This window comes from Lontra canadensis, unplaced genomic scaffold (assembly GCF_010015895.1).
Source record: "Lontra canadensis isolate GAN:19392208 unplaced genomic scaffold, GSC_riverotter_1.0 scaffold29, whole genome shotgun sequence".
Lineage (NCBI taxonomy): Eukaryota > Metazoa > Chordata > Mammalia > Carnivora > Mustelidae > Lontra > Lontra canadensis.
This window is the reverse complement of record NW_022631023.1, coordinates 8,022,534-8,040,565: the sequence shown is the minus strand read 5'-3', so window position 1 is coordinate 8,040,565 and position 18,032 is coordinate 8,022,534. Positions and strand designations below refer to the sequence as shown.

The window sequence follows — 18,032 nt, the reverse complement described above, 5'->3', positions numbered from 1 at the left end:
GGTATTATGCTGAGCGAAATAAGTCAGTCAGAGAAAGATAATTATCATATGATCTCCCTGATATGAGGAAGTTGAGAGGCAACGTGGGGTGTTTGGGGGGTGGGAAAGGAATAAATGAAACAAGATTGGATCGGGAGGGAGACAAACCATAAGAGACTCTTAATCTCACAAAAAAAACTGAGGGTTGCCAGGGGGAAAGGGATAGGGAGAGGGGGGTGGGGTTATGGACATTGGGGAGGGTATGTGCTATGGTAAGTGCTGTGAAGTGTGTAAACCTGGCGCTTCACAGACCTGTACCCCTGGGGATAATAATACATTACATGTTTATAAAAAAAAAAAATTTTTTTAAAAAGAATACTCCAGAGGAGACATCTAGGAAATACATGGGGATAAAAGTTAACCACTCGGGCTGATTTGAAGAAGTGGAGGGACGGGCTAGATGTTCCTCGAGCAGCGCTGCCCAGTGCAAACATGACATAAGCCCCAAACACAAGCCACTCAGGCAGTTTTTCTAGCAGCCACGTTCAAAAAAGTAAAAAGAAACAGGTGAAAATAATTTTAATAATATTTTTTTCTTTAACCCAAAATGTCCACACAAAAAAACGGGGTCACAGAGGCCAGGAAAGAACAGGGGGGAAAATACAAATTTACTTTTGGTTAAGACAGTTTCCTTCTGAGACACAAGTTAAAAACATGTTACTCACGGTTTCTGAAGAGGACGACGGTCTCTGTAAACTCTCACCTTGCACCCAAATGCTCTCTGTCACAAATGCTATGTGCTCTGCCTCAAGTATAAAAGGAGACACAAGAAACAGGGCCCATTTGTTCAAGTCATCAACGGACTGGACAGAGGGAAAGAAATACACAAAAAGAGGATTCAATATCACTTCAAATCACAACAGCTACTTACATCAACTCGGGGACCTCCCCTCCTCTGTAATTCCAGGCAGGATCTAGATTAAGGTTACCAGACTCTCTCCTCCTACACACCACATTAACCCTGAGCCTCTGGTTGAACTGTGACTATTTAAACACCTGCAACATCCCCTTTTTTCGCAACTTTAACATCTCTAGGTATGTGCGATCCACCATTAATTCTGAAGCTGGGCTTACCCCCACCATTCCTTACTTCTTAGAGCATGAGGAGTTTCCCCAATCACAACTCAGACGCACATTTAAAAGTGGGGAGACTCAGGAGTGCGCGCTGGTCCAAAGCCACCCATTACTAATAGAAGCCTGGAGAACTCCTCTTCCACTTCCCCTAGCCATGATAGAGAGCATCGACATTGGTTATCAGAATGGATTTGTCCATTTATCTGTGCTCTCCCTACTGAAGCCTCTCTAAAAGGACAGTAAGTGGGGCACCTGGGTGGCTCAGTGGGTTAAAGCCTCTGCCTTCAGCTCAGATCATCATCTCAGGGTCCTGGGATTGAGCCCTGAGTCAGGCTCTCTGCTCAGCAGGGAGACTGCTTCCCCCTTTCCCTATGCCTGCCTCTCTGCCTACTTGTGATCTCTCTCTCTGTGTCAAATAAATAAATAAAATCTTTTAAAAATAAATAAATAAAATAAATTTAAAAAATAATAAAAGGACAGTAAGTGAATTTTGAAGGCTTTAACCCACTAAAAACAAGGCATATCCAGAGCAGAAAAGCTGACACCTAAGGGTACATGGGGTGAGCCCTTTCAACATCACCAAAACAGAAGGTCAGGCTCCACACCCCATTTACCAATTCAAACCTGCCCTTTTGATCTGGGAGGATCAAAAGGTGTTTCCACCTGGCCTAGTAACCTGGCACATGGTAAACTATTAATAAATGTCTACTAAACTAGTGAATGAATGAAAATTTGGAGGAGAGAAAACTCCTCTCCATGGATTAACGTAATTATCATTATAGCAGTTAACAACAAAGAACAGACTGTCTACCTTACTCAAACACAGAACTCGTGTATATTAAACAAAAAGCTTAAAATTTCAAATGTGTTTAAAGTCTTCGATTATAGTTATCAATATCGGTGGGAGCTCCAATTACATACACATATGCATTCTATGCATCTGATTCTAAATATATGAAGTAAGGAGATGACGAAGACAGAAGATTCATTTCTGTAAAGTCACTTCAGTCCAGGTAGACTGACAAAGTAGCTAGCCCACAAATCATTAGCCCCACCATATTTTATAGCTGAAATCAACGGTAGCTAATCATTAGTCAAATTTTCCGATAGCGGGCCTTAACCGTCAGAGCTGAAACCTAACAACCACTAACCACTTCTTCATTCACTGAAGTGAAGTCACTGAGTGACTATTCTAGGGCAAGCTGGAAGCTAAGCTAAAAAGACCCAATTCCTAGGGAGGAAAGGATAAAAACTGGAAATATGAAGGGTGATTTAAAGTGGATGTGGGGAGGGGCGCCTGGGTGGCTCAGTGGGTTAAGCCTCTGCTTAAGTCTCAGGTCATGATCTCAGGGTCCTGGGATCATGCATTGAGCTCTCTGCTCAGCAGGGAGCCTGCTTCCCCCTCTTTCTGCCTGCCTCTCTGCCTACTTGTAAATAAATAAATAAAATCTTTAAAAATAATAATAAATAAAGTGGATGAGGGCACAGCGCAGGCCTGTCCCATCTGGTGTGAAGCATGAGGAACATCCCCTTGAGACAATGATACCTGAGCATAACTCTAGGGTGGGGCAAGGTTAACTTCAAAAAGCAGGAGCACATCAGGTCATAGAATCCCTGAAAACCCAAGGCTAGCTTGGCAGGGGTGCCCCCACGGTAGGCTGGAGCAGTAGGAAAAAAGCTGAAAAGCAGTTACGGTAGATAACAGATCAGGAAAGTCATGGAGTCTTCCAAAAGTAAAACTTCTTCCAAGAAAATTAAAAATATTTACATCTCAACATTTTTGAAATGTTCAAAATGTTTACTCTAATTGAATTTTTTTTAAGATTTTATTTATTTGACAGAGAATGAACAAGCAGGGGGAGCAGCAGAGGGACAGGGAGAAGCAGGCTCCCCACTGAGCAGGGAGCCCAATGGAGGTCTCCATCGCAGGACCCCGGGATCATGACCTGAGCAGAAGGCAGACCCTTAACGGACTGAGCCACCCACGCACCCCTCTAACTGAAATCTTAAAGGTTATTTTTTTAAGTACACGAATCCAGATTGGAAACCACTGCAATAGAAAAACGCACCCTTCAATCTTTCCTTAGTTTGCTATCCCTCTCAATCTTGGTTCCTTGAGAGAATTAAGCCCTAATTAATGAACAGGGCCGTCAAGTGGAACGAGTGTCTCCTGACTCGCATCTAAGTGGTCCTAGCTCTGCACTCTCAGAATGGAGACAACAGTTACTCATTTTCGGTGGGTTATGGTATACCAACAGGGAAGGGTATCTGATGAGCTAGTAGCACCACAGAACTCCATACTTAGGCATACAACAAAGTATTCAAACCTGAGATAAGATTTTAATTCCCACGCGGGTGCTATGGTTTCGCACACTTAGAAAATCTTACTTTAACGCTAACCGACTTTCCGGAGGGAAGAGGAAAGGGAAACAAACCGATTAAAAGCAAATACTTCTAAGTGTTCATGAAAACAGTTATGTCAGCGGAAATCTGCGCAGACCGCACTGGGAGGTCCAGTCCCCCTCCAACAGCTGAGTGGACGGAACCGCGGTCCCCTTTACTGAAAGGGAACGGTTCTGCACAGACTGGACGACCGGCAGGCGAGCGGCTGCACCTGGCAGCTGTCAGGCTCAGCACCGGGTCAAAAACAAAGTCTGTGCGCAACCGAAGTCATACAGACGCGGAGACCATCCGTGGGGCGCCCTGGTGGGTAAAACTCGCGACCGACAGGGCCATTTTTGTGCCCTCAGAGATCTCGGAAAGAGACTGAGGATCTGCGGTCTTTCCGTGAAGTCAGGCTCAACCCGACCGCAGCCCGCAGTGGGGGAGGCCGTCAGAAGCGCACTCCAGGTGGGCAGCGCGGATCGCCAGACTTGCAAGGCAGGAGCCATGCCTTCCCATACCCTCGACCCGGCACGCCGGGGACAGGGGACGTGTCGCCGGTCGCAGCAGTTCCGGACCTCTGGTCCCCCGTCCGGGGTCCCCGAGGATATCGCACGCAGAGGTGCCCCCAAGCCCGCCCTCGGGACCCCAAGCCCGCGACCTCCAGCCTCGCATAGACCCGGCGCAGCGCGGGGCGGGCCGGCGCTTCCGGCAGCCTGAGCCCCGAGGCCGCGCCTCCCGCCGGCCCCGCCCCCCGCGCGCCCCCGGCCCCGCCCGCACCCCGCCAGCCCCGCGCCCGCCCACCTGGCTCTCGCCGACGCAGAAGACTCGGCCGCCGCGGCTCAGGCACACGCGGGCGTCCCGGGGCCGCGCGGCCGCGCCGCAGAAGGTGAAGGAGCAGCGCGAGGCGCGCAGCCGCTGCACCGTGGCGCGCACGAGCGCGGCCGGTCGGCGCCCCCAGCGCGCCCACAGGTACAGGTAGCACAGCGTGATGAGCATGACCGACCGGCCGGCCGGCGGCGGCGGGGCGCGACCCCCGCACGCTCGCACCTCGGGCGCTCCCCTCCCGCCCGGCCCCGCCCCACGCCCGCCCTGCGCGGGCCGGAAGAGGCCGCGCCATAGGGGTGAGGCCGCGCGGGCTGGGGAAGGCCGGCGGGGGCGGGAGCGGGGGTGGGGGTGAGTACGGAGGGAGGAGCGAGGCCTCGCTGGTGGGGGAGGGGTGGGGAGGGGTGGGGGAGGATGGAGGGAGGAGCGAGGCTTCGCTGGGGGCTGGCCAGGATGTAGGGAGGCCTCGCAGGGGCGTGGGTGGGTGAGGATGGAGGGAGGCTGCGCTGGGAGGAGGGAGGCCGCGCTGCGGGCAGCGGTGCGGTTGGAGGGAGAAGGGAGGGAGACCGCGCTTGCGGAGGGGGGCAGGAGCAGGGAGAGAGGAGGAAGGCCTCGCTTGGGGATGTTGAGGCTTGGAGGGAGGCTGAGCTGGGGCTGAGGGTGTGAGGATGGAGGGAGGCTGGGGGGCGCTAAGGTGGGGAACCGTGAGCTTGGGTGCTCCCACAACCCGACACTGGTGGGGGAGGGTGTGATGGAGGGAGAAAGGAGGCATAAGGGAAGAGGCGGCTGATAGGGTTGGCGAAGGACCAGGGGATTAGGCCCATTTGGCTGGTTTAAGCCAAAGTCCAGCTTCCCTTTCTTGGAGAGCTGGGAGGCAGATTGAAGAAGGGCCTGTGGGTATGTGTACATTAACTAGTAGTACCGTATGGGATTCAGCTAACACACGGCCTCTACGCTGTACTGCTGGGAAAATAAGGTGAGACTGGGTTTAATATATTATTCTAAGCCTTCTTGCAAAAAGGATTTTACAATAAATTACATAAATTCACAGTACAATTATACACACACACACACACACACACACACACATATGACTCTAAATATTTTAAAATAAGTACTGAAAATGAGTTGAAGATAGACCAGCACTAAAAAGACTGCCTGGTATTCATGTATATGTGAGTTACCAATGTGTGAGCATCCTAAAACCAGAAGAAGGGAAACTCATCAATTATGATTCAAGGTTCTTGTTCCCTAAGAGAAGCATAATTATTGTTGATGGTGACAGAGATTTCTCCCATGGAACCTCATTTGTTTTAAAAGGCATTTTGCAGGGTGCCTGGGTAGCTCAGTCCGTTAAGAATCAACTCTTGATTTCTGCATAGGTCATGATCTCAGGGTAGTGGGATTGAGACCGCTGTCAGGGTCCACATGCAGCAGAGAGTCTGCTTGAGATCGTGTGTGTGTGTGTGTGTGTGTGTGTGTGTGTGTGTCTCTTTCTCTCTCCCCTCTCCCTCCCCCCTCTCCCCACCCCTGCTACTTCCCCACCAGCTCATGTGTGCACTCTAATAAATAAATATATTTTTAGTGCTTGCTTCGGCAGCACATATAATAAATATTTTCTTTTAAAATAACAAAACACAGTTTGCAAAAAATCAGTGTCCCCAGCAACTCTGAAATGCAGCAAAGATTTTCCCTATGCTGCTTCCTACTCTGGCCTTTGCTATAAGTAGAAGGTCTAATGCAGTAGCAGTCAGGGACACCAATCCCAGGTCTTACTTAATCCAACGATAGACGTTTGAAGTGCCCTGACCATTTATTCATCTGCTTTAAATCAGTGGTCCAGAAAACCCACTTCTAGAACTTCAGATTTACAGTCAGGTGACAGAGGAACATTTTCTCAGTGTATACAGCAATAATAGATTTTAAAAGAGGGAGAGAATCGGAAAAGAAAGAATCAGCCTCAAAAACAAGGTAAGCATCACAGTAGACCAGAAATAGAAGGACAGTAAGTGATGGGCAGGGCTGAAGCCGTATCCTCCACTTCCCTGCAGGACAGTGGCAGTTGGAAAGGGAGTTCCCGCATGGTCACAAGGCCTAAAATTGTGTCATTGGGTCCTTGGAGGAAGGAAGGAATGAGTCCTCCTGAAGAAGGCCTTAGCCGTTCCAGGATAACACAGGCCTAACAAGTTAGGAATAAGAAAATGAAAAAGCTTTACAAAGTGATAAACCCTGAGGTTTTACCAGGCAAACCCTTCAGATAGCCTTCTTAGAATTAGCTGAATTATGATTCTAAGGACACACCCCCTCCACTCCAGCTAGGTATGAATAGGTCATCTCCTCTACCTGAAGGTCATCTCTAGTTCTTCCAAGTTCCTTAAGAGCTTTGCAGTCCCACCTTCCCAGATACCGTAACTCCATCGAGCTAGAATAGGAACTTTCCAGGTTAGCCCTTAGATGCTTCAGGATGTCATGGTCTCAGAAGACATCATGGGGAAAGGTAGGGGTCAATTCTGTGCACAGCTCTGGGTTATAAAGAATGGGGACCATGGTGGGTCTGAGAAGTTGGTGAACTGAGAAGTCGGTGAGGTCCTTTCTTGACCCTTGGACTGAGGAGCCCTGTTACCATTCAGACCCAGGAAGGAGCACAGGAAGGCAGAGGAGTAAGAGAAGTTAAACAGGCACATGGTGCTCTGTTCATGATCCCACCTAAAATAAGGATAACAGCTCAAGGATGGAGCTTATCATTCCTGGATAGCAAAGGAAAAGGGAAAGGATGCAAAAATAAGACATCAGGGGATCTCAGCTGTGTGCATACCTGATTCATCCCTTATAGTCCCTCGCAACTCAAAGTGTGGTCCCTGGACCAGCAACACTGGCATCACCCGGGAGTTCACAAGAAATGCAGAACCCCGGGCTCCACCCCAGACCCACTGAGTCAGCATCTGCCCTTCCACAAAATCCCCCAGGTGATTCACAAACATTAAAATTTCAGCAGCACTGTTGAAACCCACCTCTGTCTCTCCCTAGATTTGGGTTGCTCTGGACTCTCCACTAGACTATTCCAAACTGGTGTGGAGAACGGACTAGGAAAAGAACACAGACAAGGGATTCAGAAGCAAGACTGTCCTTCACTAGAACGTCACTGCAGAAAGGAATTGTGGCACTCACCTGCCAACAACCAACTCAGTAACCCATCACCATGCCTGGCTTCCTACAGGAAAAGCCAACTCCAAGTCTCCTGTCTGCCCCGAGGAGGCATGCCCTGGAAATGACGGTTTGGGGATAAGGCAGGGTGTTAACCAAGAGTATCCCTCACCCAGAGGAGCTGTCCTCCCCGCCCCCAGCCTCCATTAAATAGATCAACTGTTCCTCCCTAGGGGAAGCCTATCTTGCTGACAGTGGCTCTGTCTGCTCCCGGAAAGCACCCTGAACCCAAATGGCCAGAGCTGAATAGGACAGTTTGCCAAGGGATCCCAGACTAGCTGGAAGCGTTTAGTAGATGCTGAATTTTAAATAGGTCTCACTGTAAACAGCTCACATTTAGCAATGGAATTAGGGTCTCCACTTTATGTAGAAGAATTTATTCCCTCCACATCAGTGTTGGAGAGCTAAAAAAATTATATTCAGAGATCCCAGGGTCTCAAGAATGACCCATCTGTTTGAAAAAATATCCTCCATAAAAATGATTTAAATACACATTTAATGGAAATCATGAGGTTTCTGTTGGTAAAAGCTGTAACTTGAAGAGCTTTTCTTTGACTACTTGAACGTCTATGGTAATGTGTGTTTATGAGCCAGAAAGTGTCAGGGAAACTATCCGTATGTGCGGTTAACTGTTAAGTAAATTAAACTGTTTTAAACCAATAATCCTTTCCATTATTGTTTTAAACCCAAAAAGAAAAATTCAATTTGGATTGATAGAAACGAGCTACTGGCAAAAGAATAAATTAGAGCCTTGGGCTGTGATCAGGGAGGGCCTCAAAGGGGGAAAAAATTGTCATTTTAAATCTTGCTGATTAGGAAATTCCAGGCCTCATGGAGGTAGGAATCAAACAACCACCATCTCATCTTGGTCAAAGTTCAATTTTGGAATCCCAATTTTTAAAAACATTTGTTCCAAATAGGAAAATTTTGTATTAAATGCCTTGTAAAAAAATAAATTATTCCTTACATAATTAAGGAAGCTGAGAATGTATAATTTTTTAAAGATTTTTATTTATTTATTTGACAGAGAGAAATCACAAGTAGGCAGAGAGGCAGGCAGAGAGAGAGGGGGAAGCAGACTCCCCGCTCAGCAGAGAGCCTGATGCGGGGCTCGATCCCAGGACCCTGAGATCATGACCTGAGCCGAAGGCAGAGGCTTTAACCTACTGAGCCACCCAGGCGCCCTGAGAATGTATAATTTTAATTGCATTTTATTTTTATAAACTTTGGTTACTTTTCTAATAATGCTTTTGGAAGTTTTATATTTATCAGAACGACTCTAAGTTCTACACAGTCTGTAATTAGGGGCGCCTGGATGGCTCAATGGGTTAAGCACTTAACTTCTGCTCAGGTCATGATCTCAGGGTCCTGGGATGGAGCCCAGCCTGCCTGTGGAGCTCAGAGGAGTCCACTTCTCCCTCTCCTGCTGCCCCACCCCCTCATGCATGTGCACACTCCCTCTCTCAAATAAATAGATAAAATAAAATCTTTTTTTAAAAAAATACAGATAATAGAGGCACCTGGCTGGCTTAGCCAAAAGACACTTGATTTTGGGGTTGTGAGTTTGAGCCCCAGGTTGGATATGGAGGTTATTTAAAAAAAATAAAATGTCTATATATATACAGATAAAAAAGGCAAGATGTGAGTTGTGACCCAAGAATTAAAGGATGCTTTCACATAAAACCTTAAGAGCCTATATTTGATGTGTCATTATTTCTTAATTATATATATGCCAAATTAATTATATATATGCCAAAATACTAGCTATCTCCCTGCAGCAAAAATAAACATATCAACTGGTAGTAAGTAGGTCAAGATAAATGCTAACTGGGAAAACCATTTGAATTTATTCACTATAAATCTTGGTATAACAATATGTAATATATTGGTAAGAGAATGTTACATATATTTTAAAAGAACTAACTTTTAAGATAGGATTTATTTATCAACTACAAAATGTATTGATTCTAATATTATCAGTAATTCAGTAATAGGCAGAACCAGTTAGTTTGGCTAGAGATCACACACATGTGTATCTTATATTTTAAGTGACAGTACATGGACACAGTGAAGAGGAAATGAAACACAGCCTACAACACTGTTGTAGACTGAGCTGATTTCAAAGTGGAATGGCGAGGGGGCCTCCCTCCCCACTCCTTCACCATCTGGAGGGGACTGGGGACCGCCTGCTAAATTCCACTGCCTTATAAGAACTTGAAAGTGTCAACTATTAGAATACCAGCACCCTTAAGCTGAAAGCAGGATGAAAACAGTGGAACCAAACTCTCCATCAGGTGAATATGTAAGGAGGCACACCAAACCAGAGGTTATGAATTACTGGGATGCCTGGCTGGCTCAGTCAGTCGAGCTTGTGACTTTTGGTCTTGGGGCTGTGAGTTCGATTCCTCATTCCGGAAAGGAGGTAAGCTTCCAAAAAAAATAGGGTCATGTCAGAAGGATACAGGAGCCAACCCAAAGGGCCCCCCACTAACCAGGCATTAAATTAATGAAGAGCCATGAGATAATGATGATCCACAATAAAAGTTTTAAGTATTCTAAAAGACGTAGAACATAGTCAGCAGTGCTCATTTTTATTGATTATGTTTGTGTTACTGACTTCTTTATCCTATTGATGAAATTAGTAAACTGTACATTCTCCCTTTAGAAGGCTATTTCTGAGCCAAGGGAGAATCATCCGTACAAAGACCTCGGAAGCTGTGATACCAAAGCAGAGAGAGCCAGAATGCAGCCACATCTCTTTTTAAGGCTCCAGAAGAGTGGGTGGCTCAGTGGGTTAAGCCTCTGCCTTCGGCCTTGGGTCGTGATCTCAGGGTCCTTGGGATCAAGTCCCGAGTTGGGCTCTCTGCTCAGCGGGGAGCCTGCTTCCCCCTCTTCCTCTTCTCTCTCTCTGCCTCTCTGCCTATTTGTGATCTCTCTCTGTCAAATAAATAAACAAAATCTTAAAAAAAAAAGAAAGAAAGAAAGAAAAAAGGCTCTAGAAGAGTGAAATGGTCCTACTGTAACACAGTACAAGATGTCTTAGGTCCAAAGACCTTAAAAATCAGACAAATTTTGAGACTTGATCAGCCAGTGTGGTAAGGACAAGCTTCTCTGGGGCAGAATAAGTAAGGCTTTGATTTGAATCCAGGGGCTAAGTGAGATGACAGAATCACCTATGTGACCACAATAGATGGGATCTGGTGTCTCATAAAGACTGAGCAAAACTCTGATGATCAGTGATCCCCATTAACCAGGACAGTAAGTGTTTTCTTAAAAAAAAAAAAAAAAAAAACCATCTCTGAATCCAATAAAATTTTGAGTCAAATACTGACAGACTTAGAAGAAACCAAACCACAGATTCATATTTCTGGGTTAATAAGGAATCTGTGTGTATGTGTTTTCTGTATGCCTGAAATGTGTTAGAGAATGTGGCTATTTTAGGTTCAGCCTTCTAAATCTGACTTGAAATGGGTACTTGTAACTTGAAGCCTTACCGACTACAAACGGTATTGAAACATCTAAGAGAACATCAGGTTTGCCATACTGATAAGCTTAATTTGCTAGATTTATACAAATTGTTTAATCAGGCAGCTGAAGTACATTAAAAAAGGAAATTTAATTTTCCTTCCAGACAGGGATGCTGAATTCCCAGGGCAGGAGGACCCTTCCCTACCTCTTACCATGTCCATCTCTTGTTACAGATACAGTCTCTGCAAAAGCATCTCTATAAATAAGCAGATATAATTGTGTGTGTGGTAAGTCTCCAGAGCAGGAGGAAGCAACCAGTCCCCTATATAAGACGCTACTGCATGTCAGCATTTGGAGAGGGGCCCATACTCCACAAAATGATGGCTCCTGAATGTTTTCCTGGGCAAACACTATGACCCCATTCAGGGAGCCTTTTGAATCTCGTGACCACAAGGTCTGCCTTCCTTTCCATCCCCTGCTGGGCATCCCAAGCCCTCGTCTCTCTTGCCTGTGCCACTAGGCCCCCTTTCCTACTGGCCCTAGACCTGTAGCTTCTACCTGCATCACTCAAAGATCTGACCATTTTCAGTTGCCATCCGTTTCATCATTCTGCAGCATTTGCTTTCCTGACTAGGGTGTCCCTACCAGTCAGGTAGACAGAAACCACTATAGATACACTGTAGATTTGATATCGCAAATTGGCAACAGACGCAATGAAGGTGCCAACACACCAAACTGGGCATAGAACAGCGAGGCAGCCCAGAGAATAGAAATAGCAAAAGTCACTACCTACCCCCAAGGAGATGGGGTGACCTCAGCCTGGAGCCAGGGTCACCTGGTGAAACAGTCAACTTCACAGGGAAAACAGCTGGTGCTGGGGACCCTGCCAGAGCTAGAGAGAAGAGAGGAATTCCCCTGGCTTCTCCAGGCCTCTGGCCTCTGCCATCCCCCTTGACACACCTCTTTGGAAGCTAAACAAGAAGAGCCTCAAAGAGCCTCCTTCCTTTCGAATTGCTGGAGCGAGAAGGAAAGAGGCCGGGGTGCGAATGGGTCAGAGCCAGTCCTCTCTCAAACTCTTCCTTTGAGGTCTTTCAAAAGTCATTATCTGTTTCTGTGTCCATGTTATGGACTGAATTGTGTCCCCCCGATCCAAGCTCTAATGTTGAAATTCTAATCCCCAGTACCTCAAAATGTGACTGTATTTGGAAATGGGGGCCTTTAAAGTGGTGACTAAGGTAAAAGGAGGTCATGTGGGCAGGCTCTGGTCCAGGATAACTGGTATCCTTAGATTAGGACACAGATGTACACCAAGGGAAGATCACGTGAAGTGAAACCTTCAGAAGTAACAAACTTGCTGATACTTTAATCTTGGACGTCTAGCCTCTAGACCGTGAGGATGTGTACTTGGCCTGTTGAAATGCCCTAGTCTGTGGTACCTTGTTACGGCAGCTAGGGCAAACCGGTACATCCTAGCTCTCAGTGGTCCTTCCTCTGTCTCTCTCAGAGAGACTGTGCACCACTAGTCTAGAAGCAGTCTTTGCCCCCAGCTCTGGCCTCAGCTACGTTCTCTTCCAGGGTGGCTCGTTTGCTCTCCGGGTCTCAGTGGCCACCCCTTGGGGCACGATGTCCAGATGGCTCCAAGGCCACAATCCTTGTTTCTACATTTTTCACATGGACCCAGAATGTAGTCATCTTGGAGTCCTGCCTTCACCTCATGTCCTCTAGATCAGAGGGTGGCCTCTCCACCATCTCTTGAGAGTTTCATCTTTCCATCCCACCTTCTTCCAGTCCAAGCGCCCATTCTGCTCTCATCAGAACTAACATAATAAATAGCCTTCTGATGATTCCCCGTGGATCCCCTGCTTCCCGAGGCTCTGTAATCCAGCACATTGTGACTTTGTAAGGTCAACTCTGATCTCATCCACTCCCCTACTCAAACCCTTCATTGTCCAGCCCTGCCCACCAGGGAGTTCAACGTCTCACCTGGCATTCAAGACTCCACTGTACTCTGCTAGCCGGGTCTCCCCGCCACCCCTGCTCCCCGCCATCCAGCCGCTTGCTTACTCACTCCGCATCAGCACACCTTGCACTATGCTAATCACTGTGTATATTCTTGCATTCAGACCTCTCAACTCTGCAGGGAGGCTGTTGTCCCCATCTTGCAGAGGAGCAATCGAGTGACTTGCTCAAGGTACCACAACTGGGTGGGGAAGCTGGAGGCTGAATCTGTGTCTTTCTGACTCCAGCGTCCTTCACCATATAAACCAGGCACCTGAGAGCAAAGAATGCTCTATGCGCAACAATAATCAACAGAAATGAGACTCGAGATGCAAGAGGGAACAGTAGCAGAAGGTTCAGACAGTGGCGCTGCTGGCCCGGAGGGCAGCCTCTTGTACCCAGATCAGACAGGCCAGGATTGTCCAGAATTCGCACATATCCAAAAACTGTAAGTGAGATTTCATCAAGATCCTCCTGGCAAACAGCCTGTTCCAAAACCCAAAGAAACCTGGGACACAGTTTCTGTACGACAGCTGAATGACAGTGGTTCAACAACATCCTAAAGAACCTCAAGTATAGGGCACCTGGGTGGCTCAGTGGGTTAAAGCCTCTGCCTTCGGCTCAGGTCATGGGATTGAGCCCCACATCAGGCTCTCTGCTCGGCGGGGAGCCTGCTTCCCTTCCTCTCTCTGCCTGCCTCTCTGCCTGCTTGTGATCTCTGTCAAATAAATAAAATCTTAAAAAAAAAAAAAACCCTCAAGTATAGGAATATCCAAAGTCAAAAACTACAGTGTAAATGCTATGATACATTTTTTAGAAATCTAAATAATAATAATAAATGTTATGTGGTATCCTGGATTGGATCCTGGAATGAAGTGGACATTAGTGGGAAAACCAGTGAAATCTGAAGTCTGTAGTTTAGCTGATGTACTAGTTTTGATAAACCCATGGTTGTGTAAGACATTAACACCGGAGGAAGCCGAGCAAAGAACTCTGTACTATTTTTGCAACTCTTGTAAGTCTAAAATTATTTCAAAATAAAAAGTCATAAGAATTAGCGGATGACCTTCTACCGAATTTCTTTGTCATTTTTCTTCCCTGTCCCTAACTAGCCACATAGGGCCTTCAGCACATCATATCTTGCCAGTTTTCAACTATTTTAAAAAAGAAGGAGTGACATAAACCAGATCATCTCCAAGCTGTAAAGTTCTGGGATCCTGGGGTGCTTGGGTGGCTCAGTCGTTGGGCGTCTGCCTTCAGCCCAGGTCATGATCCTAGGGTCCTGGGATCAACACTGCCGCCCTCCCCACTCCGCATCTGGCTTCCTGCTCTGTGGGAAGCCTGCTTCTCCCTCTCCCACTCCCCCTGCTTGTGTTCCCTCTCTCACTGTGTCTCTCTGTCAAATAAATAAAATCTTCAAAAAAGTAAAATTTAAGTTCTGGGATCCTAACATATTTATGACACGATTCTCTTTACAAAGAACTGATTTGCAGTCTTGTTCACGTTCACAACCCTGGCGTTTAGCACTGTGCCAGCACGTGGTGGGTGCTCAATAAAAGTTTTTGAAACTAAACTGGCTCATACCTCCATTTGTAAGATGAGGTAGAACTGTTAACTCTTTTGCCTAGTTGGCCACTAGAGAGCGAAATGCTCACAGAATTTTCTCCACTGAACGCAGATCCATCTTCCTCCAACAGAGGGGAGTGGACCTTCAGGTCCTATGCATATAAAAATCCATCCCTGGTTGGGGGGAGGGAGTCACCATCTGTGCATAGTTTTCTACCCATCAGAGAGAAACTCTCGTTAGGGTGATTAGTACCATAAGCTTCTAGAAGATTAGGCAAACACGCACGGCACTCAGCAGGCTCAAAAGTCTAAACCACCCCAATAGATCAGAAGCTGAACTGCAAAACGGTGGGTCCCCCCACCTCAAGTACTTCTTGTCTTCCTATTTCCTGAACAAAACGGGCTGCACTTTGAAAGGCTGCTTAAAGAGCTCACATGAATGACTGGAAATGGACTAAAACCTTTACAACCAGAATGAAGACAGCCTCAGCATCGCATCCTCTCAGCAGCCCAGGGCTGAGCCTGTATGAGCTGGAGTTTGCAAGGCAAAGCAGCAGAGACCTCCATCTGGAGTCAGGCATCCTGGGTTCAAATAGTGCCCCACGACCCCTGGCTCCCCCCATGGGCACAGACACGACACATACAGTGACCATGTGACCGCGGGCAGGTGCCTTTGTTCCCACAGTGGTCCTGGAGGATAACAGCATCCACATGGTGCTGCCTGAGGTTCAAGAAGGTGGCGGGCACTCAGGGCTGAGTAGTGACTGATCTGATCCAGGAATGGCTCGCTTGGATGAGTCAAAAGCAAGGGAGTAGAACAGCAAGACGCTTTAGTTTCATCTTCCTAACTCTTAGAGGTGAATATCATAACCTCTTTCTAACAGCATAGGAAAAGGGCTCTGGTCTACCCAAAGCAGAGCTCCCTACCCAAAGCAGAGAAAGATCAAGTTGTCTTTCTCAAGCATGGAAAAGGGTGTCCCCAAATGTTCCTGAGCAGGCTCGTCACAGTGCCTCATGTCCCTACCATCTGACCCTCTCCCCGAGCTGCTGTTATTTCATGTCCCAACAGAATGAGATTTAAATTGAAGTTAAATTCTGGACTGTGGCTGCTGTCCGTGTCTACATCAATTTAGAAAATTCAGAGTAGACATCCTCCCCCTGCCCCCAGGTGTGTAGGAAGGAGGACAGAAACATTGTGATCTAAGTTGCTGCCTCATGATTTGAGGAGTAAAATCCCAGACAGAGCCTGAGCCCTGAGAAAGGGACAAGCAGAGGGGCATCAGGGGAAACTGGGAGAGGGACAGAACTGAGGGTCAAAAACTTCAGGGGTCATTCGGCAGAGCGCCCTAGGAATGTCACCCAGCAAAGCACAGATGAAGATAATTTATCAAAAGGCAAACTCAGCCTAAAATTACAGCCACTTCGGTAACACCCAGCACCCATGGGTCCTCCCCCTGTGGCTGCGAGGGGCAGATGAGTCACATAATAACTGAATTTTCTCTTCTCCCTCAGCCAACCTAGACATTTTCTCCTAGGAACTGAGATTCAGGGAAAGTGAATCCCTGCTTTAAAAAATAATACTAATAAATAAAAATCACACCTGTTACCAGTTTTTTTACTGGAAATTTCATGAGTCTGGAAAGCAAAGCCTGGTGGAAAGAACCGGTGGGAGAATGGGAGCATTACACACAGACATGTAGCGGCTTAACGTTCCCAGGCCAGCGCAGCTTTGCTTTCCTGTTTTCACTGAACTGTGTTTTTACAGACATACCAGCATCAAGACTCCAGGAAGGGCTCCAGAAAAGCTGCCATGCCGCCTTGTTGGTGTCCGCTGTTTTGCGGGTCGCCTTGTGATTCTTTAAAATGCAAACATATTTTTTAAATGCTATATTCCTGGTGAACATAGCTAATGCATAGTGTGGTCAAATCTGAGTTCAGGTACTGATCTCAGGGTCTCGATCTATGGTTGTGATGGGTTCCTTGCTGGGCATGGAGCCTACTAAAAACAAAACAAAAAAACCCAACAACAACAACAAAAAACTAAACCTATAATATAGATAAAAAATGAACTAAATAAAATGAATTTATGCAAATCCCGCTTCTTAGCGTCAAAAGCATGGCAGGCAGTTTACAGTAAAATAACAGTAAATGTGGTGGATTAGAAGGAGAAATTCACTGTGCAAAGGGAAGCCGCAACTCTGTAACCACAGGGCTAGTTCGTACCGGGTTTATCAAGCGCTTGTAAATCCCTAAATAGAGTAAGGGCCGTTTCCCGGAGAAGCCAGGAGCAGATGACGCAGCTGAACGGGAATTGCTTTATACAGCCCGCTTTGGACAAGATTTCAACACTGCAAAGATGATTGCATCCAGCACACCCCCCTCCCCTGGGTCAGGAGTCCTGATTAAGAAAAGCAAAACCAGAGGAGCAGGAGGTGATCAAACCCTTCCCGTCTATAAATAACTCCCCTAGGGGAGTAACAGCAGGATCCAAGGCAGGAAACCCGAGCCGGAAGAATCTGGCCATTTCTTGGAGAACCCCTAGAGGAGCGTGCGCCCAGGGCCCCGTGGAGGGGACCCGGGCACTCAGCCTGGCCAGACCCAGCACTGCCATCTGCGTGGCACATACCTGTTGCCGGAGCCAGCAGGGCCAACCCCCCAGGCCGGGCCCTGCACCTGCACCTGCACCGCACGACTGGGTGGCCGGCCGCTGCAGAAACGCACTGGAAGGTGTACCCAGGACAGAGCAGGTGGCAGCAGGGGAGGGGGCGGGGGGGCATCGGAAATACACAGTGGGAAAGGCCAGGTCGGAAAACCCCTCGGTGGGGCCCCACTGCTGAGAGCAACCCCAAATCCTGTGTTGGCCACCGCTGGCCACACTGGCGTGGACTTCTGGCTCAGCCTGGGCACCCTTCTCCCCGCCCTCCTCTCCGCCCTTCTCCACTAGGCCGCCCAGAGCACGGCCTGGCCTGCCCCTAGCGTTCTCCTACCTGTCCTTAGGTTTTGCCTTAAACATCAAAATGTCACCTCCTCATGAAGGTCTCGCTCCACCCCCTAGGCTAGGTGAGAGCCCCCTCACGCCCCCCTTCACAACTCTCTCGGGCAATAACACTCACCCACCACCTTGTAATTGAACCCTTGTAATTGAACCCTGTGTCTGTCTTCTCTTGGAGGCTGGAAACTCTCCAGGGGCAAGGATGAGATCTGTCTTTATTGAGGGCACAGAGTGAAAGGAAGGTGGCTGAAGGTTTTGCTAAATGAGAAGGAAAAGTGGCCAAATGGGGCCCCTCTTGATAGGATGTTTCAGGAAGGAGGTGCAGATTATGGGTTTAAATTGCTTATTCTCGGGCGCCTTGGTGGCTCAGGTGGTTAAGAGTCTGTCTTCATCTCAGGTCATGATCCCGGGTTCCTGGGATGGTCCCTGCACCAGGCTCCCTGCTCACCGGGGAGTCTGCTTCTCCCTCTCCTCCCCACCCCCC

At 47.6% G+C, this 18,032-nt stretch overlaps 1 protein-coding gene across 2 annotated transcripts in view; it reads right to left on the bottom strand.

Annotated features, from left to right (window-relative positions):
- The window catches only part of HLCS (holocarboxylase synthetase), a 201,260-nt gene extending 196,759 nt beyond the window's left edge, over window positions 1-4,501 (bottom strand). The window contains exons 1-2 of one of the 2 annotated variants that reach the window (XM_032865347.1): window positions 4,300-4,501; window positions 705-842 (exon numbers count right to left, since the gene is read on the bottom strand). In XM_032865347.1, coding sequence (XP_032721238.1) covers window positions 705-842; window positions 4,300-4,494 — 333 coding nt within the window. In that variant the 5' untranslated portion in view covers window positions 4,495-4,501. The remainder of the gene's footprint in view (window positions 1-704; window positions 843-4,299) is intronic. The other variant, XM_032865348.1, reaches the window with a different exon arrangement.
- Window positions 4,502-18,032: the final 13,531 nt, after the last annotated feature.